At 43.2% G+C, this 26,381-nt stretch overlaps 1 protein-coding gene and 1 pseudogene across 3 annotated transcripts in view; one reads left to right on the plus strand and one right to left on the minus strand.

Annotated features, from left to right (window-relative positions):
• LOC110041237 (uncharacterized) overlaps window positions 1–26,381 on the plus strand; it is a 39,951-nt gene that overhangs the window by 10,964 nt on the left and 2,606 nt on the right. Inside the window, exons 1-9 of one of the 3 annotated variants that reach the window (XM_089295198.1) lie at window positions 2,248–2,488; window positions 2,758–3,017; window positions 10,279–10,457; window positions 11,267–11,515; window positions 12,319–12,567; window positions 18,665–18,884; window positions 19,291–19,453; window positions 20,093–20,248; window positions 20,598–26,268. In XM_089295198.1, coding sequence (XP_089151324.1) covers window positions 2,400–2,488; window positions 2,758–3,017; window positions 10,279–10,457; window positions 11,267–11,515; window positions 12,319–12,567; window positions 18,665–18,884; window positions 19,291–19,453; window positions 20,093–20,248; window positions 20,598–26,268 — 7,236 coding nt within the window. In that variant the 5' untranslated portion in view covers window positions 2,248–2,399. Of the gene's footprint in view, window positions 1–2,247; window positions 2,489–2,567; window positions 3,018–6,486; window positions 7,596–10,278; window positions 10,458–11,266; window positions 11,516–12,318; window positions 12,568–18,664; window positions 18,885–19,290; window positions 19,454–20,092; window positions 20,249–20,597; window positions 26,269–26,381 lie in introns of those variants that run through there. The other 2 variants (XM_089295200.1, XM_089295199.1) reach the window with 2 other exon arrangements.
• Window positions 12,871–18,311, minus strand: LOC149108483 (uncharacterized; annotated as a pseudogene).

Genomic DNA, 26,381 nt, shown 5'->3' on the forward strand with positions numbered 1-26,381 from the left:
CATCAGAGATTGAACATAAGCATATTCAAGAAAAGCAGGATTCGTGTTTGTGGGAGTGAAATTTTCTTAGTGATTATTATTAACTTTTTAGATGCAACAAGAAATGTCCAAGATTGACCACTCTTATAAAAAAGTCAGTGAAGCTGTGTATGAAAAAGGCTGGCTGGTGCAAAGTTAGTTTTGGCTAGTGACATGAGTCCTGTTAGTAGCCATTATGCCAGTGCACCAAGAGGTTAGTCTTGTGTCCTGGGTACTTTTGAAAATAAGATAACAAATTAACCTTGCAACATTTTAATATCTGTTTTGATAAGCACCTGAAAAATCTACAAGGCAGAGTAGTGCACATGGCAGTTATCAAATGCCCTGATTTCTCTTCAGTTTAGTTGTGTTGCTAGAAGTTAGGCATTCTGTAATTCAAGCAGTTCCTGAGTTTTGTATATCGATGAAAAGGAAGATGAGAAAATAATTTACTTGATACAGGGTGAGGTTTTCTGTTGTGAACTGAGTTGCCAAAATACTTTAAGGGCCATAATCTTCTTTACCCAGCCCACACATACGTAGTATTATGCAATTGTCAGTTGCCCAAGTTTAACAGTCACTAGTTCTAGAACCTCTTGGAAGATGTCTACTCCTATTTGACTTGATTATCTTAAGGGATCTAGCCTTTCCAATACAAATGACTGCACTGAATCATGTTGTCCCAGGTCAATTTCTTCAACTACAACATTGTTATCACTGTCCAATGGAGTTGGACCATCAGGATCATCACCATAGTATTCAAAATCATATGACTTTCCATATGAAAGGGGGTTTTCAGGCTGCATCATATGATTAAGCCACATTTGGTATGGCAACCAGTTTTTTTTCTGTTCTTACATTTTGGTGGTTGAAAGCTTCAGTGAACTGGCAAAGAGCAAGGTTTATCCTTGGTTGAAAAACTAAGTGTAAGGTGGAAAGATGTACTGAATTATCAGTGTCCAGGATGCCTGACAATTCCATACTACAAAAAGTGTAAAAGTTCAAGTGGGAAGCACAACGGAAACATCCCTCCACAATCTTTCAATTCGTTGGTTGTGTCGATGGCCCTGCAGTGAAGCTGCCCCTCTCCTCTCTTCTAACCTGCTCCATTGTATCGCACACACCAACGTTTTCAACACCATGATCTACTCGTACTCTGGAAGGCCAAAATTCTCCGTCTCTCTTAACGACATCCAGAAACAATTCAAGAACTGTTTCTGCTTTATTGTTGGCACTACATTTCAAAAACATTATTCTCCGAGAAAATCCGTCTATACAGCCGAATTAGTATTTTCCATCGGATCAGAGAGTGATGTCCATCCAGATGCCAAAGCGAATTTACGCACCCCATCTCAAGACAGTATTTTGGGGATCTAATTTTGCTAGCCTTTCTCTTATTCTTCTCCGTTGAACCCGTAACCCAATGGACTTAAAGAAACCTGCAATGAAATTATATCCATACTCTTGAATGATTTCGGTTCCTTATCAGGTAAGCTGTTGAAACCCCTCATATCTTCTCAGCCATACTCTGTCAATCTTCTGTGAATTGTCCATCTCCAAACTCCAATCATCTTTGTTATCGTTGTCCAGATGAATCCTAGTCCTCAAAGTTCCTCGAGCACCTCAACAGGAATTTTACGAAATGGTCTTCCATGATTCCAACTTCTGAGTCAAAATTCTCAAAAATTATTTCCGTTTTATCCAAGATGTCTGCAAGAAACTTAGGAAACTCAACTTCTAAATCTAGTTCTCCTTCGCCCGCCATGTTTTCAGTGCTCTCTAGTGCTCAGTTACTCTCGTTCCTGTTGGCCGCGCTCGGCCCAGGAAGATTGCATCAATATTTGAGGTATTGGATTGAATCAATATTTGAGGTATTGGATTGAATCAATATTTCAGGTATTGGATTGCATCAATATTCGAGGTATTGGATTGAATCAATATTCCAGGTATTGGATTGAATCGATATTTTAGGTATTGGATTGAATCAATATTCCAGGTATTGGATTGAATCAATATTTTAGGTATTGGATTGAATCAATATTTTAGGTATTGGATTGAATCAATATTCCAGTTATTGGATTGAATCGTGAAAATTAAAAGATTGAATTGAACCAAAAATTTTATTTACCATTGGATTGAATGCCTTTTTCTATCTTTAAATAAAACCGTTATTTAAAGGATTAAACATATATTGCAAGGATTTAATTTTGCTACAAACGGCTTGCCATAGAGGACGTTGTTCGCTTTGACGAGTATAAAGGCCTGTGAATATATGGTTCATTGGCCATGTTTTTGAAGACAAGACTTCAGTCGTAGAAAGACTGAAATAAACTTGAAGTGAACGTTAACACCGGGCAGAAACAAAATTCCAAAAAAGCAACATGAAAAGGGCTTTAATAGCAATTTGCTTCCTTCTTTTAATGACTGAAACAAATCCGATTTTCTGGAGAAGACGAAGACGGCGAAGGAGGTCTCCGCAGCCACAGGCCAAAATTAGGTTTGCGTTCCACTTCGTCGAACGCAATAACACGGCAGTTGCTTCTTTCTAGGAGAGTAACACGACCTAAAATAAAGCAACTGGCTGGCTTGCAAGACGCTACGAAAAACAACATCACTTGAAATACCAACAGGCACAGAACTGAGAAGAGACGGGTACAAAATGAGAAGGGTTTTTCTTGCAATCTGCTTGCTATGCCTTTTGACTGAAGCAAGCGCCTGGCGACGACGAAGACGGAGAAGGTCTCCACCTCCTTGCAGCGCTGTAAACTGTCAAGTGGGAAGCTGGACAAGTTGGAGTTCTTGTTCACATCAGTGCGGTACGAGCGGCACACAGTCACGAACGCGGCAACAGGTACAGGCCGCGTCTTGTGGGGGCACTTGTCCTTATAGCTTGAGTGAAACGCAAGCGTGTAACAGAGATAGTTGTCGAAACGGTGGCACGCCGTACAGTGGCGGATGTAGCTGTAGGGCAGGATACGGTGGGACTTGTTGTGACCGAGGTGAGTCAGAATTCATTTCCCGGAAAAAATGACGAAACGAATTGTTCATAGCAGAGTGAAAATTTGAAACGAAATGTAAATTACTGAGAATATGGCAAATGGACTTTTAAAAGAATTGGCGACACCGTAATATTGAATGGAACCATTGAAGCAGTGAAGAGGAAAAGGTGAACATCAATAAATCGAATATTAAGATGCGCACAGCACAGTTCAAATGACATTTCAATCTCGCACTTTTCGTATCTATATTGCATGCGATTTTGATGCCGCCTAGACTTAAAATTGTTCAAAGAAACATAGTCTTTCGAATTTTGAGTCGAAGGTAGCTGCAGAGAGGAGTTTTAGTGCGTTAATTTGAAAAGCTTCAATTAGTATACGCACGAAGAATGTTCGATGTAATCTGCATTTACTTTACTTCTAAGGAACAACATCACAGCACCATTAAGGGTCAAACATAAAGTAAAGGCTATGTTATCTAACCTAATTCTGAAATTAAACGCTGCATGCAATATCCGGTAATACGTTCAGCGTACAAATGCATGCTCGCCTAAATTACAGTCTAAAATTCTTTGTATTCTTCAACGTCTTTGCCGTTAGTACTATAAATGAGATCAATTACGGTGTCAGTTGGTGCTGAACAGAAACAATTTCCCCTAACTTTAAGTAGCAACGCTCAAAATGCCGAAAACTTAAACCTTGCACAGCATCTGGACTGATTTGATATAAGTTAGGATATCGATTATTAAATTAGCAGTTTCAGAAGCAGGAGCTTCATTGGCGCGCGGGCAGGCTCGCGTTTGGGTCACGCGCGCGTGTAACGAGGTAGCGAGAACGTGATGGCCGCGCAAGACGCGTCAAAATGTAACGGCCCTTCTCTTAAACTCAGAGGTCCCCATCCTCCACAAATAAAGGTACGAAAAGGCTTGAAATGTAGTGAGAACTCCGGGAAACAAAGCCCCGTTTTCATAACTAAGCTACAATAGATTGTTTTAAGTTGCATCTCTGACGTAGCCCCAAGAAAGAGTTTGGAGCTAATTTGAGTAACTGAAAATTCTCCGAAACAGAAGTTTTGAACATTCTCATTAAACTGAATGCAAAGCGGATTTCTTGTGGTTCTTTCGCTGAAACTCCTATGACAGTCGAGGAGATGTGGCCGATACGGAACTGACGGGGAATAGTTAAAAGGCCGACTCTTGTAAATGTTTGCTGTAAAAACTTGAAATCCACTTGATCGACGCAACAAAAGACTTCACAACTGCGGTTATTTATTGAGCTTTCGCTAATAGCTTTAGTTTCAGTTCGTAGAATTGACAAATCTTAATTTTAACGCAAAGTCTTCTTGCGCGATTAAAATACATGCATGTTCGTCTTTTCTATCGGAAATACCGAATGACAATATGATCGCTGGGATAAATGGACTGAAAATGAAATAGTGCAACTCGTCACGGTTTCGATTTCCTACTCTGCGCGGGCAATATGACATGCCGTACTATGATATTCATCGAATCTAGCGCGCTTACTGGTACAGCTATAAAATATCCAAGAGCTAGCACATTTTTGCGTAAGAAAATACAAGTTCTGAGATAGAAGAAATTCCGCTGATCTTTGAAAACGTAATTAAGTTTTATACGGTTTGAAATTTTGTACACAAGTTATGAACTCACCAGAGCGTGAAGTTGAAATCCTTCCCCGGCAGTAGAGTGCGCCCCTCTAGCGGTATGTACAGCAACTTCGTAATCGTAGGTACATGAGGCCTGATGAACAAATAACAGTGGTTTCTGTCTCTGTTCTATGGTCCACAGCTAAAATAACTTGCAATAATATCACCAAACAACAGAGCCAGGTCATGGCTGCTGCAGCGTGTCTCTTGTATACCCCTGTATACAATTTAAAACAACTTGACAATTTAAAACAGTCGCCTTGGAAGTGACGCAAATTTATCGAAAATCAATAAACAAAGTGCGTCACAATATTTGTTGATCCGCTGAAACGCTGGGACGTGAAACAGCTTCTTTAGAGTGAACCTATCTACCCTGGTCCCAGAGGTTTTTCTTGATTTTTCTACGAGAGAGCTGCGAGAGAGCCGCGAAGCGGTGAAACACGAGTCGCGAAGCGGCGAGAAAGAAAAACCTCTGGTTACTTTGGACTTGAATCTCCTATGGGCGGCCGTCACCACCAAAAATACAAGATTATTAAACGGCACAGACCAAACATAAATGGTTTAGTGATGGTTTGCGAAATGGAATAAACGATTGACAAACGATACTGTCTAAATACAAATAGTTAGGTGTTCTTGTGTTAAATGGTCTACTGAAACAATAAATGATTTAGACAATTTAGAAATGGTTCAGTCACCGATATCAAAATGGAACAAACTAATAAGAATCAGTTTATTTAAATGAGAATCCATCTGACTACGATACGCAGAATGATCAGGTCTGACAACAAACGGTCAAGTGTTCTGTTTCAAAATGGTGTAATTAATGGTGGGACGGTTGAAGTAATCGACAAATCATTTAATTCACAAAGAAATGGTTCAACTCACCGACCAATGGTTTAGTGTAGTGCCAACTGATTTAATGCAGACACAAATAGTGCAGTACGAGGTCAAGTCATTCGTGCAAACAGCAAATAGCTTAACTTAATGTTGAGCTGTTCAGTCATAGAAGGAATGGTCCAGTGTAATTAGAAATGATTGAACGAAATTAAAAGTGATTTAGCGTGGCACGAAACGAAACAGCCTTGTTTGCGCGCCGAACCGCAAAAAATACAGCAGTGAAGTGGACAAGTCAAGATTGAAATGGATCAGTCAATGTGGGGTCTGACGTAATACGTATACCATCATATTTGGCGCCAAATTAGCAGAGTGAATGAGCGTGACACGGGTCACACCGACTCGGCGAGCTTGGCCAAGCGTGTTGCGGACAACTTCGATAAGTTTGCTTCTTTTTATTTCATTTTGCAATGCATTTCTGTCCAGAAGATATGTCTTTGAGAGTGCCAGAGGGAACCTAGAAATTATGACAATATTTATGAGATCAGATAGGATATTATATCAAGGTCAAAGAAGGTTAAAGTCACGAGCCTGAACTCAAAGGAAATATATGATGACACCTCCAGTTTACTCACCTTTGTTCTTTGCATTAAATCAGTTGGCACTACACTAAACCATTGGTCGGTGAGTTGAACCATTTCTTGGTGAATTAAATGATTTGTCGATTACTTCAACCGTCCCACCATTAATTACACCATTTTGAAACAGAACACTTGACCGTTTGTTGTCATTCTACGTATCGTAGTCAGATGGATTCTCATTTAAATAAACTGATTCTTATTAGTTTGTTCCATTTTGATATCGGTGACTGAACCATTTCTAAATTGTCTAAATCATTTATTGTTTCAGTAGACCATTTAACACAAGAACACCTAACTATTTGTATTTAGACAGTATCGTTTGTCAATCGTTTATTACATTTCGCAAACCATCACTAAACCATTTATGTTTGGTCTGTGCCGTTTAATAATCTTGTATTTTTGGTGGTGACGGCCGCCCATATCAGTGGCCAGTTTGAGCAGCGGAGACAAGAAGCTTATGCCTTGCTATTCGGAAGTCCCGAGTCCTTCTTACAAAACGAGTATGTGGAGAAACATGCTCCGTAGTAATGTTTAACAAGACAAAGCCTTCGCGATCGTTGCGGATAAAAACATTAATTCTTCCAAACACGCACGTTGACCCCGGCCAAGTAAGTCAAGTGATACCACTCTCCACCACCCGCGTGGAAACCATTAGCGGCTGATAAGCACGTGATTGCTAAGTTGCCATTGGTCCCTTTTGTAATTATCAATTTGACGCGTTTGACAGCTGGCGTCTGCATGAAAGTGAGATTCAAGTCCAAGGTAACCAGAGGTTTTTCTTTCTCGCCGCTTCGCGACTCGTGGTCGCCGCTTCGCGAAAAGAAGAAAAATCAAGAAAAACCTCTGGGACCAGGGTACAGGAAATTCCAATCCAGCTAAACCGCACACTACTGCAAGAGGTGCAATTGTCTGTTGGCGGAGTCAAAAAGGTTCTGGTCATAGATACAAGTAGTTTTACTTGACAAGTGTGACCTGTTCCAGCTTGCAGCTTGCAGACGAACCCCCAGAGTGAGGAATTACGTTACTACTGTCCAAACATATCTTTTTGCTCTAACATTCGATTTCGAAATCACTTTACTCACTCTGAAAAAACAATGTGGAAGACCAAGTTTTTAGCTGTTACGTTACTGCTGCTAGCTTTAGCGCGGAACACCGAATCTTGGCGGCGGAGAAGACGAAGGCGCTCTCCACCACCGTGCCCCACGCGAAATTGTCTAGTCGGTTCATGGTCATCTTGGGGCGCCTGCAGCCGTCAGTGTGGCACAAGCGGAACGCAGAGTAGATGGAGATCAAAAGCTGTGGTGGAAACTTGCGGGGGAACATGCCATTACCCATTGAACCAGAATCGCGCTTGCAATAGAGACGCATGTAAGAATTCAGGTACCCCTCACAGTAGTGGATGCTCTTGTCGGCCGGGATACCGGGGAACCTGTTGTGAAAGTGGTAAGTTAAAAAATTATCAAACCATGCCCGATTGATATTTAAAACAAACAGTAGCGTAGAATTGACAATCGCTTTGGACTCGAAAATGTTGCGGTATTACGAAACCAATTAAGCGATGGAGTTCAAGGGCTCTCAAAGTAATTTTGTCTCTTTTTGATCAGGTCAAATATGAGCTAATCTGCTATCGTCGTTTTATTTTACATTTCGATGATCGCTTTAGGTACTCGAGACCAATTACAATGCTGTGTGAAGAGCATAAGAGTTTTACTGCTAGTTTTATTACAGCTCTAACTTGATAATAGAATATCCCAGTAGAACGCTTATTTTCAAGTGGCAAATCCGGGCGGCAAATAAACGGCGTAATGACCTAATGACCTAATGACCTAATGACCTAATGACCTAATGACCTAATGACCTAATGACGGAAGATTTTAATCTGCGCTTAGAACCGCCTGGAAGCGTTTACCTAGCTTGGGCTATGTATAAATATGTCCAGAAAATTCTGGGAACAATTAAGCGAACACTTGCTAAAGAAGCAGACAATCCCCTTTCTTTTGCCTTTTTTTAACTATCGCATAGATAAAGGACTTAGAGGTCATCGAAATTCACTTCTCTCTAGTGTACTTAAGTTATATTTGAAATGCTAATAACATAATACTGGTTGTTGGGAGCCAGAACATTCTTAGTAGGTTTTTTAAAAAAAACACGTTCACTGCCACTTGCTCTCCAACACTTGAATGGAAGCTTTCAGTGGGCTTAACCTCAAACGAAAAGGTCACGAGCTTTGCCGGGGCATGTTTCCCGGAAATATATGATTTACTGCATGACCACCGTGTAAAATCACTTGACACTCGTAAGGATTATTTTAAGATGGTACATCCTGGCACAGATCGGTTCGTGGTCGAGCTGTGTCGAAATAAGCACACGAACGAAGGAAAACGCGCGAGTAGGGGGAAAAGGACAGTGTCCTAGACAATGAGCTACAGCTACAATCCCGGAAAAAAATTAGTTGGGACACTCAAGCTGGATCACGTTCCCCCATTCCCCCTAAACAACGTTAGAAAATGTCGCATTTTTTCCAACAAAAAGGGAAAAAATGACCTGATTATCAACACTGTAGATGGGGGGAGGGGAGAACTTGCTTGGTGTCCCAAGTTTTTTGTTCGGGATTGTAATCATCTCTTACTTTGTCCACTCTCACACACGCGTGGCGATTTTCGCGAAGTTCCCGCAGCGTGGAAAACGCGCGCGCAATCTACGATAATGAACGAAAAGAAAAGCAAGGAAGAAAGGCGGTTCTTATCAACACCAAACCTTTAACAAATCTCAACGAGCTAATATCTTACGAAAAAGCATATCATCTTATGACTGTAAATTTATTCAGTCTGCAACGCAAGTACATACCAACACGTTATCATCTCTTTCAAGCGCGTTACAGCACGCATAAATCACTGTTGACCCTTCTCAGGGTGTGGCAAATCGGCATGCATCACGTACCAATGAAACAAGTTTAAAATATGAACCTAAAATACCTAAATTTGTCTTCTTCGTCATTGGCTGAGCATAAGCGTAACTACCTAGACATTACATCACCGCGCTTTTTGCCTTCCGCTTTTACCAAGGGAGTAATTGTATTAATCCATTCTTTTTTTTAAGAAACAACAACAACAGCAACAACATTAATTGAGACTTCTTTTAGAGGATACAAGATCTCAAGTTCCTTACACTGCTATTCCAACTATGTTGTCATTTTACATGTAAACAACCAAACTTGTGAATTTGCGTCTTTTGTGCGCTCTTCACCTACCCTGTTGTTTCATAAAAAAAAACTTTTGACTTTCTCTCTTCACAGAATTTTCCTGTTGTTTCGACTGAGTTGTAATTTGAAACAACCAACATTGTGATATCTTACGCTAAACAATTTTCTACTCGCTACAACTACGCTGTCATGTTAAAAGAACTGACAAAATTCTCTTTTCCCTGCCAATATAGTTTTTCACGTTTGTTTTACTTGCGCGCAATGCAGTCAGGTTACTGAAAATCGCGGTATTTCTAGTGCTTAAAAAACAAAGTTAAAAATAACGCCATTGCAGGTCACGCTGTACACATAGCTTTATGCAATCCAACTAAGGAACCAATGAGATCACGCGCTACATGGCTAAAATTTTACAGAAGCTTCCAGGGTCTGTGAACAGATTTTCTCTTTCGGAACTATTCTTCTTAACTGATGGTTATGATCTTTATCTAATTTTATCACTCATAACTTTTGCCACTTATTTTCGAAACATTAATCAAGGTGGCTCTGAAACCCAAGTACAGAATTTTGTTAAACTAAAAGTTGTATCTTATCTTGCTTATCAAAATTCGATGATAAAAATGGGTTTCACGGTGCCGTTGTTGAAATATAGTTACTAAAAGTTAAATTTAGGTTGTTTTTAGTAGTTCATACTGTTGCTATGGTAACCTATTGTGTCATGAAAATGATAACAAAGTGTTCACCAATGATTTGGCAACTTTTTAATACCATGATTGCAGCATCAAGTGATAAAGGGTGGCTATAATGACCAATCAAAATCTAAGTCTTGGAAAGTGTTGGAAACTGTTTTGAGCTACCTTAGTTGATCCATAACGAAACAATGTGCCGCCCATAGATTTCCACAGAACTTGTTTTTCTTCCTTACAGATGTGAACGAGTGTCAGAACAACCCATGCCAACACACGTGTACGAACACGTTCGGTAGTTTCACATGCAGCTGTTATTCCTGCTACACCAAAGTCGGATACAACTGTGACCTGAGGCAGTGTAAAATCAGCAATCGGTGTTACTCATATGGTACAGTGAATCCCAGCAATCAGTGTCAGGTCAGATACATGTATACATACATAGTTTATTTAATTAAGCAGGTTACAAAATCGGCAAGACTAAAGTCCCGATGTGGAGCGGCACTAACTAGATGTAAAATACATTAATTACTTACTGATGTAATATGAGAATGTCTTACATAAATGAAACAGGGAAATTAGCCTCAAGAGTTGTTAAAGTCCATTGAAGTAAAAGAAATGCTACAGGAGGCTTTCTCAAAACTTATAGAAAGTTTCTTTTCCCTAATTAACTTCTTAAAATGACTAAGACTGGGAGAGTATTTAAAGGAAATGGGAAGGAGGCTCCAGCAGAGGGCAGCTTTGTGCTTAAAAGATGATCTGTCGATCTCTGTTCTTGGTCTGGGAACCTCAATGGTTGCAGTCCTGCTAGATGAGAGCAAATAGGTTAGATTAAAGTAGCCTCTGTCAGGCGTTCAGTTCGTTGGGGCGCAGCGCGAAAAACAGCGCGAGAAAAAAATAAAAAAGCGCGGCGAGAGGAATCTCGCCGCGCTTTTTTTATTTTTTCGCGCGCGGTTTTTCGCGCTTCGCCCCAACTAACTGAACGCCTGAAAGTAAAGGAGCCCGGGAGTTAAAAGGGAGGGAACCGTGTAAGAGGCGGTAAACAAGAGAGGAGAAAAGCGGGATTCCTTAGCAGCCAAGAGAAATAAGAAAACATTTCGTAGCATTGCGTAAAAGAATAAAAAACTGTTGGGGGGTGGCGCATAGCAGAGGACAATATCAGAGAATGAGTGATATGCTGTTCTCAAAAAATAACTTTCCCTGCATAAAGATATATTGCTATTCAACAGGATTGTAACAGCACCAGCAAGCTAGCCTGGAGAAACAACAACGCTTTGTCGTGCAGTGATAATAAGGCGTGCACTAAAAATGACCGGTGTTCAAATGGTGTCTGTTCTGGAACGCCATTCACGTGCCTTCCGTGTGAAGAGTGTTACAATGACGCATGCCGCGTGAAACCAGGATACTGTGTGATCAACGATGGTGGAACACGAAAATGTTTTAACCATGGAGACATCCGACCCGGATATCCTTGCCAGGTAAAATAGTGAACAACTATTGCATACGCAATACTGATCAGCTAATAATTTCTCAATATGTTGATATATCGACTTTGAGAAGGAAGGTAATGAGATTGAAGAACCTGATTATCGGAAGAGGTAAGTTTTGTTTAGACAATGTAGGAAGGACTATTCGGAGGATTTAGTTTTCCACGCTTGGTTTTATAACAAAATCAGTCACAGAGGTAGACAACCTGTTTAGTAGTTTTGGTGTTCAATGAGAAACACAAGCAAAAGTCAGCTTCGCAGACTTTGCAGAAAACAACACAATAAGCAGTATTAATTGAACGTATTTCTCAGTAGCTTTGAATGGTCAGGAACTACTAGGGTTTTATCCAGGAACTTACGACGGCAACAGTCCTTAGCACTTTCTAGTAATTATACTACTATCAAATGATTTTACAATATTGATGTCACACAAATGTGCAATCATTGTTAAAGAAATGTGGTTATCTTCATGGCATACGCTTCCGCAGCAACGATACAACCAATCAAAAACACCCTTGATTTGGCATTTAATTGCTTATAACTCAAACACGGCTCTGTGAAACACATTTTTATATCGAATTGTGATAACCATGAAAACAATTTTTTGCAGAGTTTCAAAAGAAGTCAGTCAAGACGGTTCAGAGCCATCTCAAATTTTGAAAATTTAAGGGGACTCTGATCTGAACCCAGCACGACACGATTAATAGTCTTACAATCCTCCTAAAACACAAACCAACCAGGTGATCTGAAACGGAGTTTAATGTAATATTAGTCACGATGGTTTATTTGTTTAGCAATGTGACAGCAACCGCAACAATCAGTGGACCAACAACAACAATCTCCAGTGCAGTGACAACAACTTGAAGACCAAAAATGATCGGTGCTCCAGCGGCACGTGTGTGGGAACGCCCTACAACTGCCTTTCATGCGAAACACACGACGGTAGTGGCTGTCCAATCAAATCCGGATATTGCATTATACAACATGGTGGCCAAAGAACATGTTATGCTAAGAATCATTACAAGCCAGGGAATCCTTGTCAGGTAAGAGTATAATCAAGAGTGCTCCGTTTTTAACGAAGAGCTTCTGATTATCCGCTCATAATATATCGTGACTACTGCATGTGCGGGATATTATGAACATTTAACTATTTCCTAGCAGTTTTTAATCTGGCAGAAACGGCACCGTAGACATATTTCTGAGATTGTCGAAAACGATAGCGAAATACCGTAAACTGCCGCTTACAAGCCCCCCCCCCCCCCCCTCCCGTGATAGGTCCATTTACCTGTGAACCAAAAACTACGTCCGGTTATAAGTCCCCCCTCTTGATATAAGCCCCCCTCTAGCTTTCCTTGTTTTAATTTCGTTTTATCATGATGTTTTAAAGCTTAATTACCAGTAAATGAAATACCTATTTCGATCAATAAATGCCGCTACAGCTCTTTTCGAAACAGTTATTTCCAGGGGAAATATATGTTTTTCCACTCAAGTTCGAGCTGCCTCGAATAAAATAATCACACTCATCACATTGATAATCATTTCTCTTAAGGTAAACAAAACGACTGTCTCTATAGTGTCAGTCCGTCAGCTAATGCAAGCTGATAGCACTGTTCGTTCAGATTGTCCATTTCAGACTTCCTCTTGGCTAATCTCTTGTAAACGTAAGTGCGCTGCAACTGCAGCATCACGTCTTGGGCGAAATGGGGCAGCCTCTGGGTTCATTCCCGCCTGCGATGCTGGCAGCTGTCTGTCACACGATAGTTCCAGGGGGTAAAGCTGTTGAATAGCACGTTCCACGTAGGACTTTCCTGCACGCAATTTTGCTCCTCTAACGACTCCGTCACTTCCAACAATCAAATTTTCGATGATTCCTAGCGGCCACTTCCCTCTGTTTTTGTCTTCTGTTTTGATGATCACCACGTCACCAATAGCAGGCGTGTCTCCTCCAGTCCCTCGCTGTGCACGGTGTCTCTCGCGTAGACTGCGTAGGTACTCTTTGGTCCACCGGCTCCATATTGCTTCCTTGCACTTCAGCAAGTGCTTTGCTCGCTTACGCAGGTCAGCGGTCTCAATGTGGTGCGGCTGCAATTCTGGAAGCAAATTGCTGTTCAAAAACAGCATAGCATTCGGTGTTAGAAGGGGCATCTGCACGTCATCCTCTACGTAGCTTAACGGCCGGTTGTTAAGCGTGATCTCCACATCCAGTAGGACTTCTTGTAACTCTTTCCACCGTAGTAGGCCATTCCCTATTGTCTTGTTTAGGGCTGCCTTGACAAGACCAATCAATCGTTCAAACTGCCCTCCCCACCACGGCGCGCGGCTCAGATTGAATTGCCATTTGATTTAATTGATGGAGAGGTATGTCTGCAGTCGTTCGTCATCCACGACAGCTCTAATCCAACTTGCTGCGCCAACAAAGGTTCGGCCGTTGTCTGAATAGATTCGTTCCGGTCGTCCTCGGCGCGCGATAAACTGCTTCAAACTCTTTAGGCACTCTGCTGTTTCTAAGTTTGGTAGGAAGTCAAGATAAATTTCCCGCATAAGACTGCAGGCATATAGCAAGACATAGGCCTTTCCCTCTCGTTGTTTAGACACTCGCTATCGGATTGGACCAGCGTAGTCCACTCCAATCACTTGATATGGGTTGGTTCCTTGCGTCCGGGTAGTTGGCAGGTTTCCAGGCGGCGGAGCTGCATACGCCGATGCTTGAAACCTCTTGCACCCATGACAGCTCTTGCGCACTTTCTTCACCAGCTGTCTCAATTTTGGAATCCAGTAACGGGTACGCACCTTGGCCATGGTTAGCCCCACTCTCCCTGCAGTGTTTCTTGGTGTGCTTCCTCTACTAGTCGGGGACCAAGCATGCTTGTTTCTGGTATGTAAACTGGATACTCTCCTTGTATACGGCCCCGGCATTCTAATAGTCCGTCCTGGTTTGGCTGTAGGTTCAGCGCCACGCGATCTCGTTCAATGTCACAATTCTTCTGAGCCTGTTTCTCCCAGAAGAGCCGCTGGCTGTTTGTCTCTTCAGTTGTCAGTGGTCCCAGGACGCGTGGTGTTCCTCGGCTACGGAGCGAGTTGTGTGCGAATCTCCGCATCAACGCACAGATACGTACAGCTTTCTGTAACTGAAACCTGTGTAGCACTTCTTCAATCTCGGTTTTTTCGTTTACCGCAACTCCCAGCACTTTCCGCACAAGTTTAGCTTCGGTTTCGCTTTCTTCTGACGGCTCGTTTAGTACGTCCGCTGTCCAAAGTTCTGGAGTTCCAAGCCACTTTGGTCCATGCCACCACAGATCAGCTTCCTCTACGTGCCCTCCACGACTTGCAAGATGAGCGGGGTCATCTGTTGTGGGAACATAGCGCCATGCCACCTCTTTGTCACTGATTATTTTCTGCACGCGATTTGCTACGAACTGCTTATATTCTCCCTTCCCTCGAATCCAGTACAAGGCTACTGAACTGTCCAACCAGCATTGTGTGCTTCTTACTGGAAGCCCGTCCAGAGCGTCTCTCACATTGTCAACGAGGTTCACAGCCATGTGACCAGCGACCAATTCCAACCGCGGGATGGTCAGTCCTTGTTTGGACAGTCTCGATCTAGCCGCAATTAGGCCCTGGCTAGTTCCGGATGCTTGTCGGATGACTGCATAAACGCAGGCTGCGACTCCATTTGCGCACGCGTCTCCAAACGAATGTAGATCGATTTGTTCGATTTCCTCTCGATGAACAACTAGCGATCTCGGTATGGTAAAGCTTTCTGGCAGTTTGCTTTCCCACTTGACCCACAGCTTGGCAAGATCACGTGATAGGTCTGCGTCCCAGGCTCCTTTCGTATCACAAACTGCGCGGTAGATGAGTTTGCCACTAAGTGTCTCAGGCGAGACAAGTCCCAGGAGGTCATATATCTTAGCTAGCTTAGCTAAGATACCTCTCTTACTCGGCGTTGCTTTCTCTGGTGGGACTGTGATGCTAAGTGAGTCTTGTTCTTTGTTCCACGGGAGACCGAGCATACTAGAATATGTTCCTTGTGGGACTCCTAACTGCTGCTTTGCGTAGGTTGGTTCTCCTTCTGCTTGAGGAGACTGCTTTGATTCCAGCTCGGGGACGTTTGAGTGCCACTTATGAAGGTTGAAACAAGCGTCTTGGGAGTTTGTTGTGGTCTTATCTTTCAGTTCTCGAGTCTTGCACACTGTAGTTGATCCCGAGATTAAGTCGTCAACGTACAGTTCCTTGCGAATCTTGGCTACTAGTTCCGGCTCTTCCTCCTCCCAATGGTTAAGGTGCACCTCGATCACTCCCCCCAGTAGAAAAGGAGATGGCGCAAGTCCAAATGGGGCTCTGGTGAATCTAAGGGTCTCCATTGGGGATTGTTCGTCTCGGCGCTAGTGAAAGCGCATTGCGTCGCGGTCAGACTCTTTTACTCTCACTTGCAGAAATGCTTTCTGTAAATCGCCGGTAATGGCCACGGGGTTAAAGCGCCCTCTTACTAGCACGCTCCAGAGTTTGTTCCTCAGGGGCGGGCCAGTATGCAAACAGTCGTTTAGCGACGGAGCACCGCTGAAGGCTCTTGCTGACGCGTCGTACACAATTCGCAGTTTTGTTGACTCCGCTGTGGTTCTCAGGACAGGTTTATGTGGTATGTAGAATTCTCGGCAATTACTAGATGACTCGTCTGCTCTCTCGACAACCCCTTCTTTCTTGTGATCTTCGATTATCTCTGCATATTGATTTGTCAGTTCCTGACGCTCAAGCTTCTTGTTTAGACTTACAAGTCGTCGAAGACTTCCGTCCTTATTGTTTGGTAGCAAAGGATGATTTCCTCGCCATGGTAAGCCAGTCTCGTACCAGCCCTCCCCGTGTCCTACAAGTTGCTCTTTGAATTCGGCATACACGCTGCTCTGGTCGTTAGGGTGTGTGTCAGACAACCCAAGTACATCAAGACTACAAAGTTCCTGGTAATCTACATGGGATGTTTGAGTTAACAGTACGTTTGTTAAGTCTAGAGGGTCTTTTCCTGGAGACATGATAATCCAGCCGAATTTCGTCAACTCAGCCACCGGCAGACCAGGCTCACCGATCTTCGGTACACTCTCAGTTTTCACTTTAGCGTAGTCACCGGCTCCTAGAATTATGTGCACTGGTAGGCGGCTCTTTATGTCCACATCGTTCATTACAACTCCGGACAAGTGTGGATTTCTCGCGATCACTTCTTGATACTTTGGGTTTTCCAGGAAAAGCAATTCTCCTTTGTCCACTTTAGTGACTTCCACAGGCATTGAAAATTCTCTGTTTACATCAGAAATGGTGATAGTAGCCAGCTCTTCTTCTCTTGTTGACGCTCCTAGCAACATCTCTATCTTTCGGACTTCTTTCTTGTGCCCAATGCTTGAAATGCGGTCCAAAAGGGCGGCAAATGCACCCGTGTCCAACAAAGCGCGACATTTAATTCCTTCTACTTCGACAACAACGGAACGCGGCTTTGATTGATGTGTATTGAAGGCACGCAGGGGCGGTTTAAATTGTTGATTTCTTTTCCCTGTTGGGTCTTTCTCTGGCTTTTCTGCAGCAAACTCTTCTACCGGATTGATTTGGGTCCACTTCTGCAGCTCTGTCAAAAGATCTTTGAAACCCCAGTCCTTCCAGCCTTCATTTCCACGCACCAGATCGGCCTTGATTCCTTTAAGCTTGTCCAAAGTACATCTCACGTTTCCCTTGACATCTGCGAGCCGTCCAAGCGTGTCCAAACTTTGTACGTTGAAGCGCAATTGTTTATAAAACTCTTTGACCTTTCTTGGATTTGCTCCGGTAATAATCGACAGCTCCATTATGTTCTTGATATACGCATTTACAATTTCTGTCGGTTGTCCATATTCCGCTTCGAGAATAGCCTTCGCGTTTTCGTATCCTTCCTCTGTAAATGGTAGCCCATCAATATCTTTGCTCACATGCCGCTCCAACAGCTCTTTTAGATATCCAAATTTAGTGAGGGGTGCCAGGTCAGTGGAATCTATTTCGGATGTAAATTTCCCCCAGAAAGGGAGCCATTCTTCTATCCTTCCATTGAACTTCGTTATGAATAATTTGGGGAGCTTGGCAGCTGAAGACGATTTACATTCTTCGGTCGCTTGGGTGGCTGCTTTTTGTTGTTCACGGTTTTTCTCAAACTCCGCTTTCTGCTCTAAAATCTCTCTCTCGAAGTCCATCTGCAGTTTATGATTCTCCAACGCTTTTTTCTCCTGCTCCTCCATATCTATCGCTTGGATTGCGGATTGAACTCTGTTTGTTGCTTGGTCGGCCTTCTCGAGGTGTTTTTCGATTTCTCCGCTCCATGTTTTTATCGCGTCCTCGCTCTCTCCCTTTGTGAACTTCTTTTCCTCTACTGCGGACGTAAGCGTACCCACTGCACTGACAATACTTGTAATCGATGATTGGTGGCGCTCTAAAGATTGTCGTTCTCGTTTCTCCACTATCTCGTCGGTTTGGTTGAGCTTGAAGTAAAGCATTTTAACTTTGGTGTCCAACTCTGCTATTTGCTTCTCCGTCATATTTGCTCGGGTCGGATTCTTGCTCTTGTTCGAGCACTCTCACTTTCGTCTTGTCCCGTCGGAGGTGCCACTTGTGTTGTGAATTGCCTTAATGCTCTGATTAATTCCTCAATACAGGCTTACATCAAGCTCAACGCTAATCACTCTCGATATACACTTTTCATTACTCGCTCGTTCAACTCGATCCCGCGTGTAAAAAAAAAAGATCTCTTCTTTTGCCTCTTGTCAGTTTTATGTAAATATTAACAGCGTCACACCCTTACTACGTAATCATATTCTCGACAAGCCGCTCCCTTTCTCAGCCCAACTTAAAAGCCCTCACGGAGTTCCATAAACCCAGGGCTTATAAGCGGAAGTTTACGGTGTTCAGTTAGTGTCCGACCAGATTGGTTCAGTGCGTCACCTTGCTTTACTGCGCGAGAAGCTCACCAGCGCAAGTACAGAGCAGTTGGAGCTACTTGAAAAAAAAAAGAGTTTACAGGAGTAAAGAACGGCCATCATGATGTATTGCATCTCTGGTCTATTAAAATCCAATAATAGTTTTATCCACTCCACACTTAAAAACATTTCTGTGGTATTTCTTTTCTTCCAGTGGTGTAATCCAAGCAGCAGCACCAGTACGTGGTCAAATCATAATGGCGTAGCGTGCGATGACGGCAACAAATGCACCCGTGGAGACACGTGTTCGAGTGGCCAGTGTGTAGCTACACCCTTCACTTGTAACTCCGTTTGCCAGTTCTGTAATGGCAACAGCTGTAGCTTAAAAACAGGATTTGGATTTGTGAACAACAAATGCACATGTAAGATAGCAGGTGGGTGCAAAATCAAAAGTTGTGATGTAGTGGCACAATTTTCAGTGTTTCCCAATTTGAACAGGCCCGCGAGTGCTCAATATTAAACTCTCTTTTTTATTCAAGTTCATCCAACTTTTAAATGTAAATTTCACTAACTCAACTAAAATTCGACTAATGTAACAAGTTTCGCGTGCGCGTGACATTCTTTGAACAAGTATTTTTGACTTTACTGTTTTTCTGCTGGTTGGTATGTTAGTTCGCGAAGTTCGCGAAATTCGGGACTCGGTGCGTAGAATCAAGTATTAAGGCTTAGGATACACCCGCCTTCGTTCTTCGATTTCATCACTAACGTCTCCTAAACGTGACTAAGTCCGCAGTACGAAAAATCAGGTGCTAACTCAATTAATTTATTCTCGCTGTTTAGGTCAAGACTATGGTCATCAGGACTTAAACCCATCAAACCAGTGTCAGTGGTGTGATTTTTATGATGCAGCAGCTCGTGGTAACAGCGCATGGACTAATCGTCCTGCAGCGGCGTGTGACGATCAAAACAAGTGCACCAAACAGGATACATGTAACGCTGGCAGGTAAATACCGCATCATTACAAAAGAAACGAACAGTTTCTTTATGTTAGTCGAGGGACATTTACCTGAATATTTCGAAGCTCATTTGCGAAAGAACTACGAATATTTGTTCTTTTCTGCGAATATTATTTCTTGAGTCTCAGGGGGCGGATAATGTCCATCAACGAACATATAAGTTAATCTGTTTAAAACTTACAGAGCGACCTTGTTTTGTTTTGTTTAAGTTTCTATTTCTCGGAAAATAAGTTTCTATTTCTTTACTCGAAAACTCTATGTTGTTCACACAAAACAGTATTTTCATAGTCACCGATATTGCATTATTGCTCTCACGAAGCATCTCACATTCAAGAGCTAACCACACTAGATGACCAAGCTCAAAAGAGTGCTGTTTATCGTCAAAACCAGACGAGTATTAGTAGGTTAGCTGTTTATGAAATAAGATAAACATTGTCTTTGGAATGTTAGTAAAGTTGTCTGAAACATTATGAAAGCTGTTTTGGAAGAACACAGTGAAACAAGTTATGCAATTCTATCTTGCCGCTTCACCTGTACCAAGATATGTATACGGGTAACTTTTATTGGTTGTAACAGCTGAGCACTGTACAAGCCTAATCAAAAATCTTCTTTTAATGTTTTGACAGTTGTGTAGGACAAGGCTACTCTTGTCAATCATCTTATCCTTCATCCAGTTGTATCAGGACTTCTGAGTGTGTTGGTGATGGAACTTGTCGACCAATCATGAGGTCAAGTGGAACAATTTGTCGCTCGGCTGTGGACGTCTGTGATCAACCCGAAAGGTGGATAATGATAATTTAATCTCGACTTTTTTCGTCAATCACAAAACGTTAAAACAAAAACCGTTCCTAAGAGCTTTGCATGAACTATTTATCTTAACAAAAGGCGTTTCGCCCAGTTATTTAGTCTCCATCACATAGTATTAATGTAGGAATAACTGCATTTTATAGACTTAAAAAGAGAGGAAGTGTGGGATTTTCAGTTGCGAGTGCTACAAATATTAAAACTTCCAAGATTCAATGTAACCATTCTGTCACGTTCCCAAATTCTATGAATACCACTGGAAAAAAAATAACGCTGGTTAAACATATTCTAGCATAACATATTCTGTAATGGACTCGTTATTTACAGGTGTGACGGAAGCCTTGGAACTTGTCCCGGTTCAGTGGAAGACAAGATTACAGTTACAACCGGGAGTGCTCAATTAGTGGATCAGACGTTTAATTCAGTCGTGAGCTATCAGTACTTTACAGACAAACTTTACGTTAAAATCTCCGGGTTTTCCGTCTCGTGTGGCCAGCTAACGCTTAATTGGTTTCTTCTGCCATCAACATCCACTTGTTCCACTACCTCTGGCGTAAAGGGTACTTTTCCTAACAACAACGTACAGCAAAAACTGCCCGGGATTACTCTTCAGGACAATAAAGGATACAAAGTTTCCATACAAGCTTCTGATATGCGAAACAACACTCCTCAAGTTGTCTGCAGCGGCGTAGTAATCATTGACACATCAAAACCACATGGTGGGTGGGTTCGCGATGGGCCTGGAGCTGACCAGAGTTACCAAGCCTCCAAATTATTACAGGTGAACTGGGGAGGAGTACAGACAAGACATGGTGTTGCCAAGTATCAATGGAAAGTGCTCCTTACTTCGTTTAATACCAATCAAACCACCGAGCTAATGTCTTTTACCAACGTAAATCTAAACACTAACGCAGGGAAGACCTTCAACAGCGTGACAGATGGCTCTAAAGCAAGATTTGTCGTTCGTTCCTTCACGAAAGCAGGATTGTTTTCTGACCTCACAAGTGATGGTGTTGTCATTGACACCTCACCACCAATAGCTGGGAAGATATACGATGGGAGCCAACTTAGCGCAGACGTGAAATATGCCAAATGGACCAATACATTCAGTGCAAACTGGGACCGTTTCACTGATCCACATTCACCCATTTCACGATACACTTGGGCGGTGCAGCGGCAAGGTACCGGACTCATTACTTCATTTAAGAACACAGCACTAAACCGCTCTCCTACAGCAACAAACCTAACCCTAGTTTCTAATGAAAGCTACTGCGCAGTCGTCAGAGGTTATAACGAAGCTGGACTCTACACTCAAGTAAGTTCAGACTGTGTGCTAATAGACCATGATGCTCCACAAGCTGGCACTGTTAACGATGGACACTTCAGTGATGTAGACTACCAATCAGAAGACACCATGATAGCAGCGAACTGGAATGGATTCACAGACGGGAACAAAGGAAGTGGAATCGCAGAATACAAGTACAAGATATCAGACAGCAGTGGAAACATAATTGTTCCTTGGACATCAGCAGGGAATGTAACGAACATCACACACAACGGATTGGCTTTGACAAATAACGCAAAGTATTTCGTCACAGTAAAAGCGGTTGACGCTGTGGGTCTGAACACTGACGTCACTTCTGACGGCATTACCGTGGATACAACCCATCCAGTCTTCACTGGTAAAGTCAGGATAACTGGAGAGGATGACTTCATAAACGGAACATCATGTGTCTACATATCAAGTGTATCGTCAGTAACAGTGCAGTGGGTTGGTTTCTCTGATGCACACAGCGGACTTCTACGATATGACTGGGCTATCATCCCTTCGGACACGTCTCCATCAGCCTCTGACTTTAGTGCTGTACCAGGATCTAATACGCCAACATCCGCGACATTCAGTAATCTCGCGCTAACTCAAGGTAAAGGTTACTACGTCATTATAAGAGCCTACAATGCTGCTAAATTGTCGAAAGACGCGTATTCAGTCCTTGTTATACCTGATGCCACTCCACCGTCACCAGGAGATGTATTTGACGGGCCAACCTCCCAAGTAGATATCGACTATCAGGCAGACGTGAAAGAAGTTTATGGTTCTTGGACAAAGTTCCCAGAGCCACACACTGAAGTTAAGCAGTACTATTATGCTGTAGGAAGCTGTATAAACGGAAACTATCATGTAACCGGAAATGGATTCGTTCGACTTGATCCTCCAAAAGCAACTTCGTTTATGTTAACAAACATTACACTGATTAACGGCCATCGTTACTGCATTAAGATCAAAGCTGAAAACAAGGCTGGGCTGACAAGTTCTGAAGTGTCTTCCGATGGCTTCGTCGTGGACGTGACACCTCCAAATATACGAAAGGCTCAAGTGCGTGACGGAACAACAGGTTCAGACATCGATTATCAAGCCAATATCACAGCATTGTCCGCGGAATGGGATGGTTTCGAGGACCCCGAATCTGACATTCAATATTATGACTACGGAGTAGGCAGAAATAGAGGAGGTTTTGTAGATGTCTCTCCGTTTCAGAACGCTGGACTGAACACCTCAGCCACTGTGCATGGTCTGTCGCTTGCTGACGATGTCTATTACTTTACCGTCTGTGCTATAAACAAAGCCGGATTACGGAACTGCCTGAACTCCGATGGAGTCCTGATCGATTTTAGTCCTCCAAGTCATGGTGCGGTGCATGATGGGATTATCGAGCCAGATCTTAAGTACCAGTCCTCCCTCACAAGCATGGCCGCCAACTGGGAAGGAATCTGGGATTTGGAGAGTGCCATTGAGCAATTTGAGTGGAGCATTGGCACGAGTTTGCAAGACAAAATTAGTGTACAGGACTACGTTGATGCAGGTCTTTCAACACATGTGAGAAGTCAAGACGTTCTTAAGTTAGTGAGTGGAACAAAATATTACGTGCATCTGATGGTGACAAATCAGGCTGGAGCAATCAGGGAGCTCGTTTCAGATGGTGTCATAGTAGATGCAAGTCCGCCAATACCAAGCACAATCTATCCTGGATTTGGGTCCCAACGTGAATGGCAGTACAGCGAGCAAGAGAATGCTTTCTACTCTGCTACTGCATCAAGTATTGCAGTTTACTGGAAACGATTCTCCGAACCTGAGAGTGAAGTTTGGTACTACAAGTGGGCCATAGGTACAAGCAAGTGTGGTACACAAGTTCAACCACTCATCAACATCGGCCGATCAAATTACGCCAACACTACAATGACAGATCAAGTCTTCACATCAGGAGTGAAATATTACGTCACCGTCACATCCAGGAACCGAGCTGGTCTCGTATCACGCGCATGCTCTGATGCGCTGGTCTTTGACAGCACTCCACCGCAGTCGGGAAACGTTTATGTTGGACAAACCTCAAGTGTAATTAGAAGGATAACGTTTATCAGCAACAACAGTATCACTCTTTCGTGGAGTGGATTTAAAGATCTTGAAAGTGGCATACGCAGCTGCAACATCTCAGTTCTAGACAAATCGGGACATGTTCTTTTTCTGGAAACTCGAAATGCATCGTCAGGAAATGTCTCTTTGTCTCCCAGTACTGTTCTTCTTCATGGAGAGAGTTATAATGCCAGCGTAGAGTGCATGAACAATGCAGGTCTTGCTGCGTCGACGTCTGCAGTTTTTACCATCGATAACACACCACCCATTCAGACTGGTGCTATTATGGCAGGCGTATCGCGAGATCTCGCCTTCCAGTATCAGTCAGACACGAACTCCATTACAGCCACATGGCCACCGTTTGCGGAACACGAGAACGATGTCCAGAATTATCAGTTTGCCATTGGAACTCAAATTTATCAAGACGACGTTGTTAGGTTTGAAAACGTACGTCTCGCAACTCAGGTAACTAAGAACGATCTCAGTCTTTCAGAAGGAAGTGTATATTACATCACTGTCATTGCAACGAACTTGGCGGGTTTAAGTACAAACATATCTTCGCTCGGACTTGTAATAGACACCACGCCTCCAAAGGCTATAAACGGCTGCGTCCATGATGGGCGAAGTGGGAAGGATATCGATTACTTTTCCCCTAGAATGGGCTTCGCAGCGCACTGGGAAGAGATAACAGATCCTGAGAGCGGCCTCATGAACAGTTACTACTGTCTTGGAACTAAACCTGGAGGTTGTCAGTTACGAGCGATGACAAGCGTTGGACTCAACACATCATTCACCTGTACAACATGTGATGTGAACCCCGGCGAGCGAGTGTACGTGACAGTGCGTGTGACAAACGGAGCAGGTATTTCTGTGACTCGCAGTTCTGATGGAATGCTTTTGGATGTCAGTCCTCCGCTTATGGGTGATGTCATTGATGGAAACGATATAGCAGGAGTCGATTATAACGTTGTACTCGAGGATTGGAACGTATCCATGTCTTGGTTTGGCGTGGAAGATGCTGAAAGTGGCGTGCGATCATGTATTTGGACAATAGAGGACGAAGATGGACGCAAACGTCTTCAAGTTGACACAAGCAATAACTCCAGTTACGGGCAAAGGAACGTCTTTTCCAACTCTCAGCGATACAGAGACTTTCCATTTTCCAGCAACACAACTTACTACAACATACTGACGTGTTGGAATAAGGCACAATTGCACCGAACTGCTCGATCCAATGGCTTTCGAGTTGAATCCGTCTGGCCCATTCCGGCTCCTGTCCGAGATGGCTCAACAGAAAATGTTGACCTTGTCTACCTGACCAGTACTAAAAGAGTTGGCGCCAATTGGGATCCCTTCACAGACGATATTGGAGATCCAGTTATTGACTACGAGTGGGCTATAGGCACAGCTGCTGGAAAAGGCGACATTTTACCTTTCGCTAGTGTAGGACTGAAGACAAGTGTTGAAAAGGTCTTGGCACCGAACGCACCGAGTCTCGACGTCTTGAATGCTGGTCAAAAGTATTACAACACTATAAAGGCAACGTCAGCTAGTGGACTTCAAACTATGAGCATTTCAAATGGATTTACTGTAGATCCTAGTCCTCCGATAAAAACAGAGGTCGTCACGCAACACGTGGTTTTGAACCAGGAAGAACGCAGCATCGAAATTCGCGCTTCTTGGAGCAACGTTAGAGATTTTGAAAGTGGTATAGAAAGTAGCGAATACTGTCTAGGAACAACCCCTCTTACGTGTGTGGGCGGTGCCATACCAGCAGGATCATCCACATCCGGGGTCATTGGTCCATTTAAGCCTCATTCCCGAGCTGCATATTACGTCACTGTGGTTGTCGTAAACAGGGCTGGTCTTACAACAGTCATGTCGTCCGAGAAACTGACATTCGACATTACGCCCCCGTCCCGGGTTACTGTAATAGATGGAATTGGCCTCGATATTGATTTTACAGATTCTATGGATTTGCTGTCGACACAGTGGCAAGGTTTTGAAGATGAAGAGTCGGGAGTTGCGAGCTGCTCCTGGGCACTCATTGAACAGTCGGCGTCACATAACAGTTCCGAGTTCGGAAATGACACTGTTGTGTTGCGAAAAGCCGTGAAAAGCCAAGGGAACCGCACTGAAACAAATCTTAGCCTTGTTCCAGGCGCTCGTTACATCAGTGAAATTACTTGCACCAATGCCGATGGCTTCAGTGGCACGTCTTCCTCTGATGGTGTTACTGTTGACGTGACGCCGCCAAATTCTGGTCTTGTTCGCGATGGGTCGTCTCTACTTTCTGACATTCAGTTCCAGTCCTCAACCACGGCAGCACAAGCAATATGGGAACCATTCAGGGACCACGAGAGTGGAGTAGTGAAATACCGCTGGGGCCTAGGAACCACTCCAGATAATGCTGACGTCTTAAACTTCACGGACGTTGGCACGATGACTTCCGCAATGGCTGAAAACCTCACACTTACTCACGGGGAGAGGTATTACGTCACGGTGGAGGCTACAAATGGTGCGGGAATGTCGTCACATGGGTGGTCTGATGGTTTCACTGTTGACATTTCGCCACCTGAGTTGACTGAGGTATGAAATATTAGGGTGGTAAAACTGATAATTCCCTAATACAATCTGAGGATTTTCCAAGACGCACCTTATTTGCCCCGCTCTTTTCTCCTCCCCCTCCCGCTCTGTCTACC

Source organism: Orbicella faveolata, unplaced genomic scaffold (genome assembly GCF_042242905.1).
Source record: "Orbicella faveolata isolate gen_17 unplaced genomic scaffold, um_ofav_v1 contig_26, whole genome shotgun sequence".
Classification (NCBI taxonomy): Eukaryota; Metazoa; Cnidaria; class Anthozoa; order Scleractinia; family Merulinidae; genus Orbicella; species Orbicella faveolata.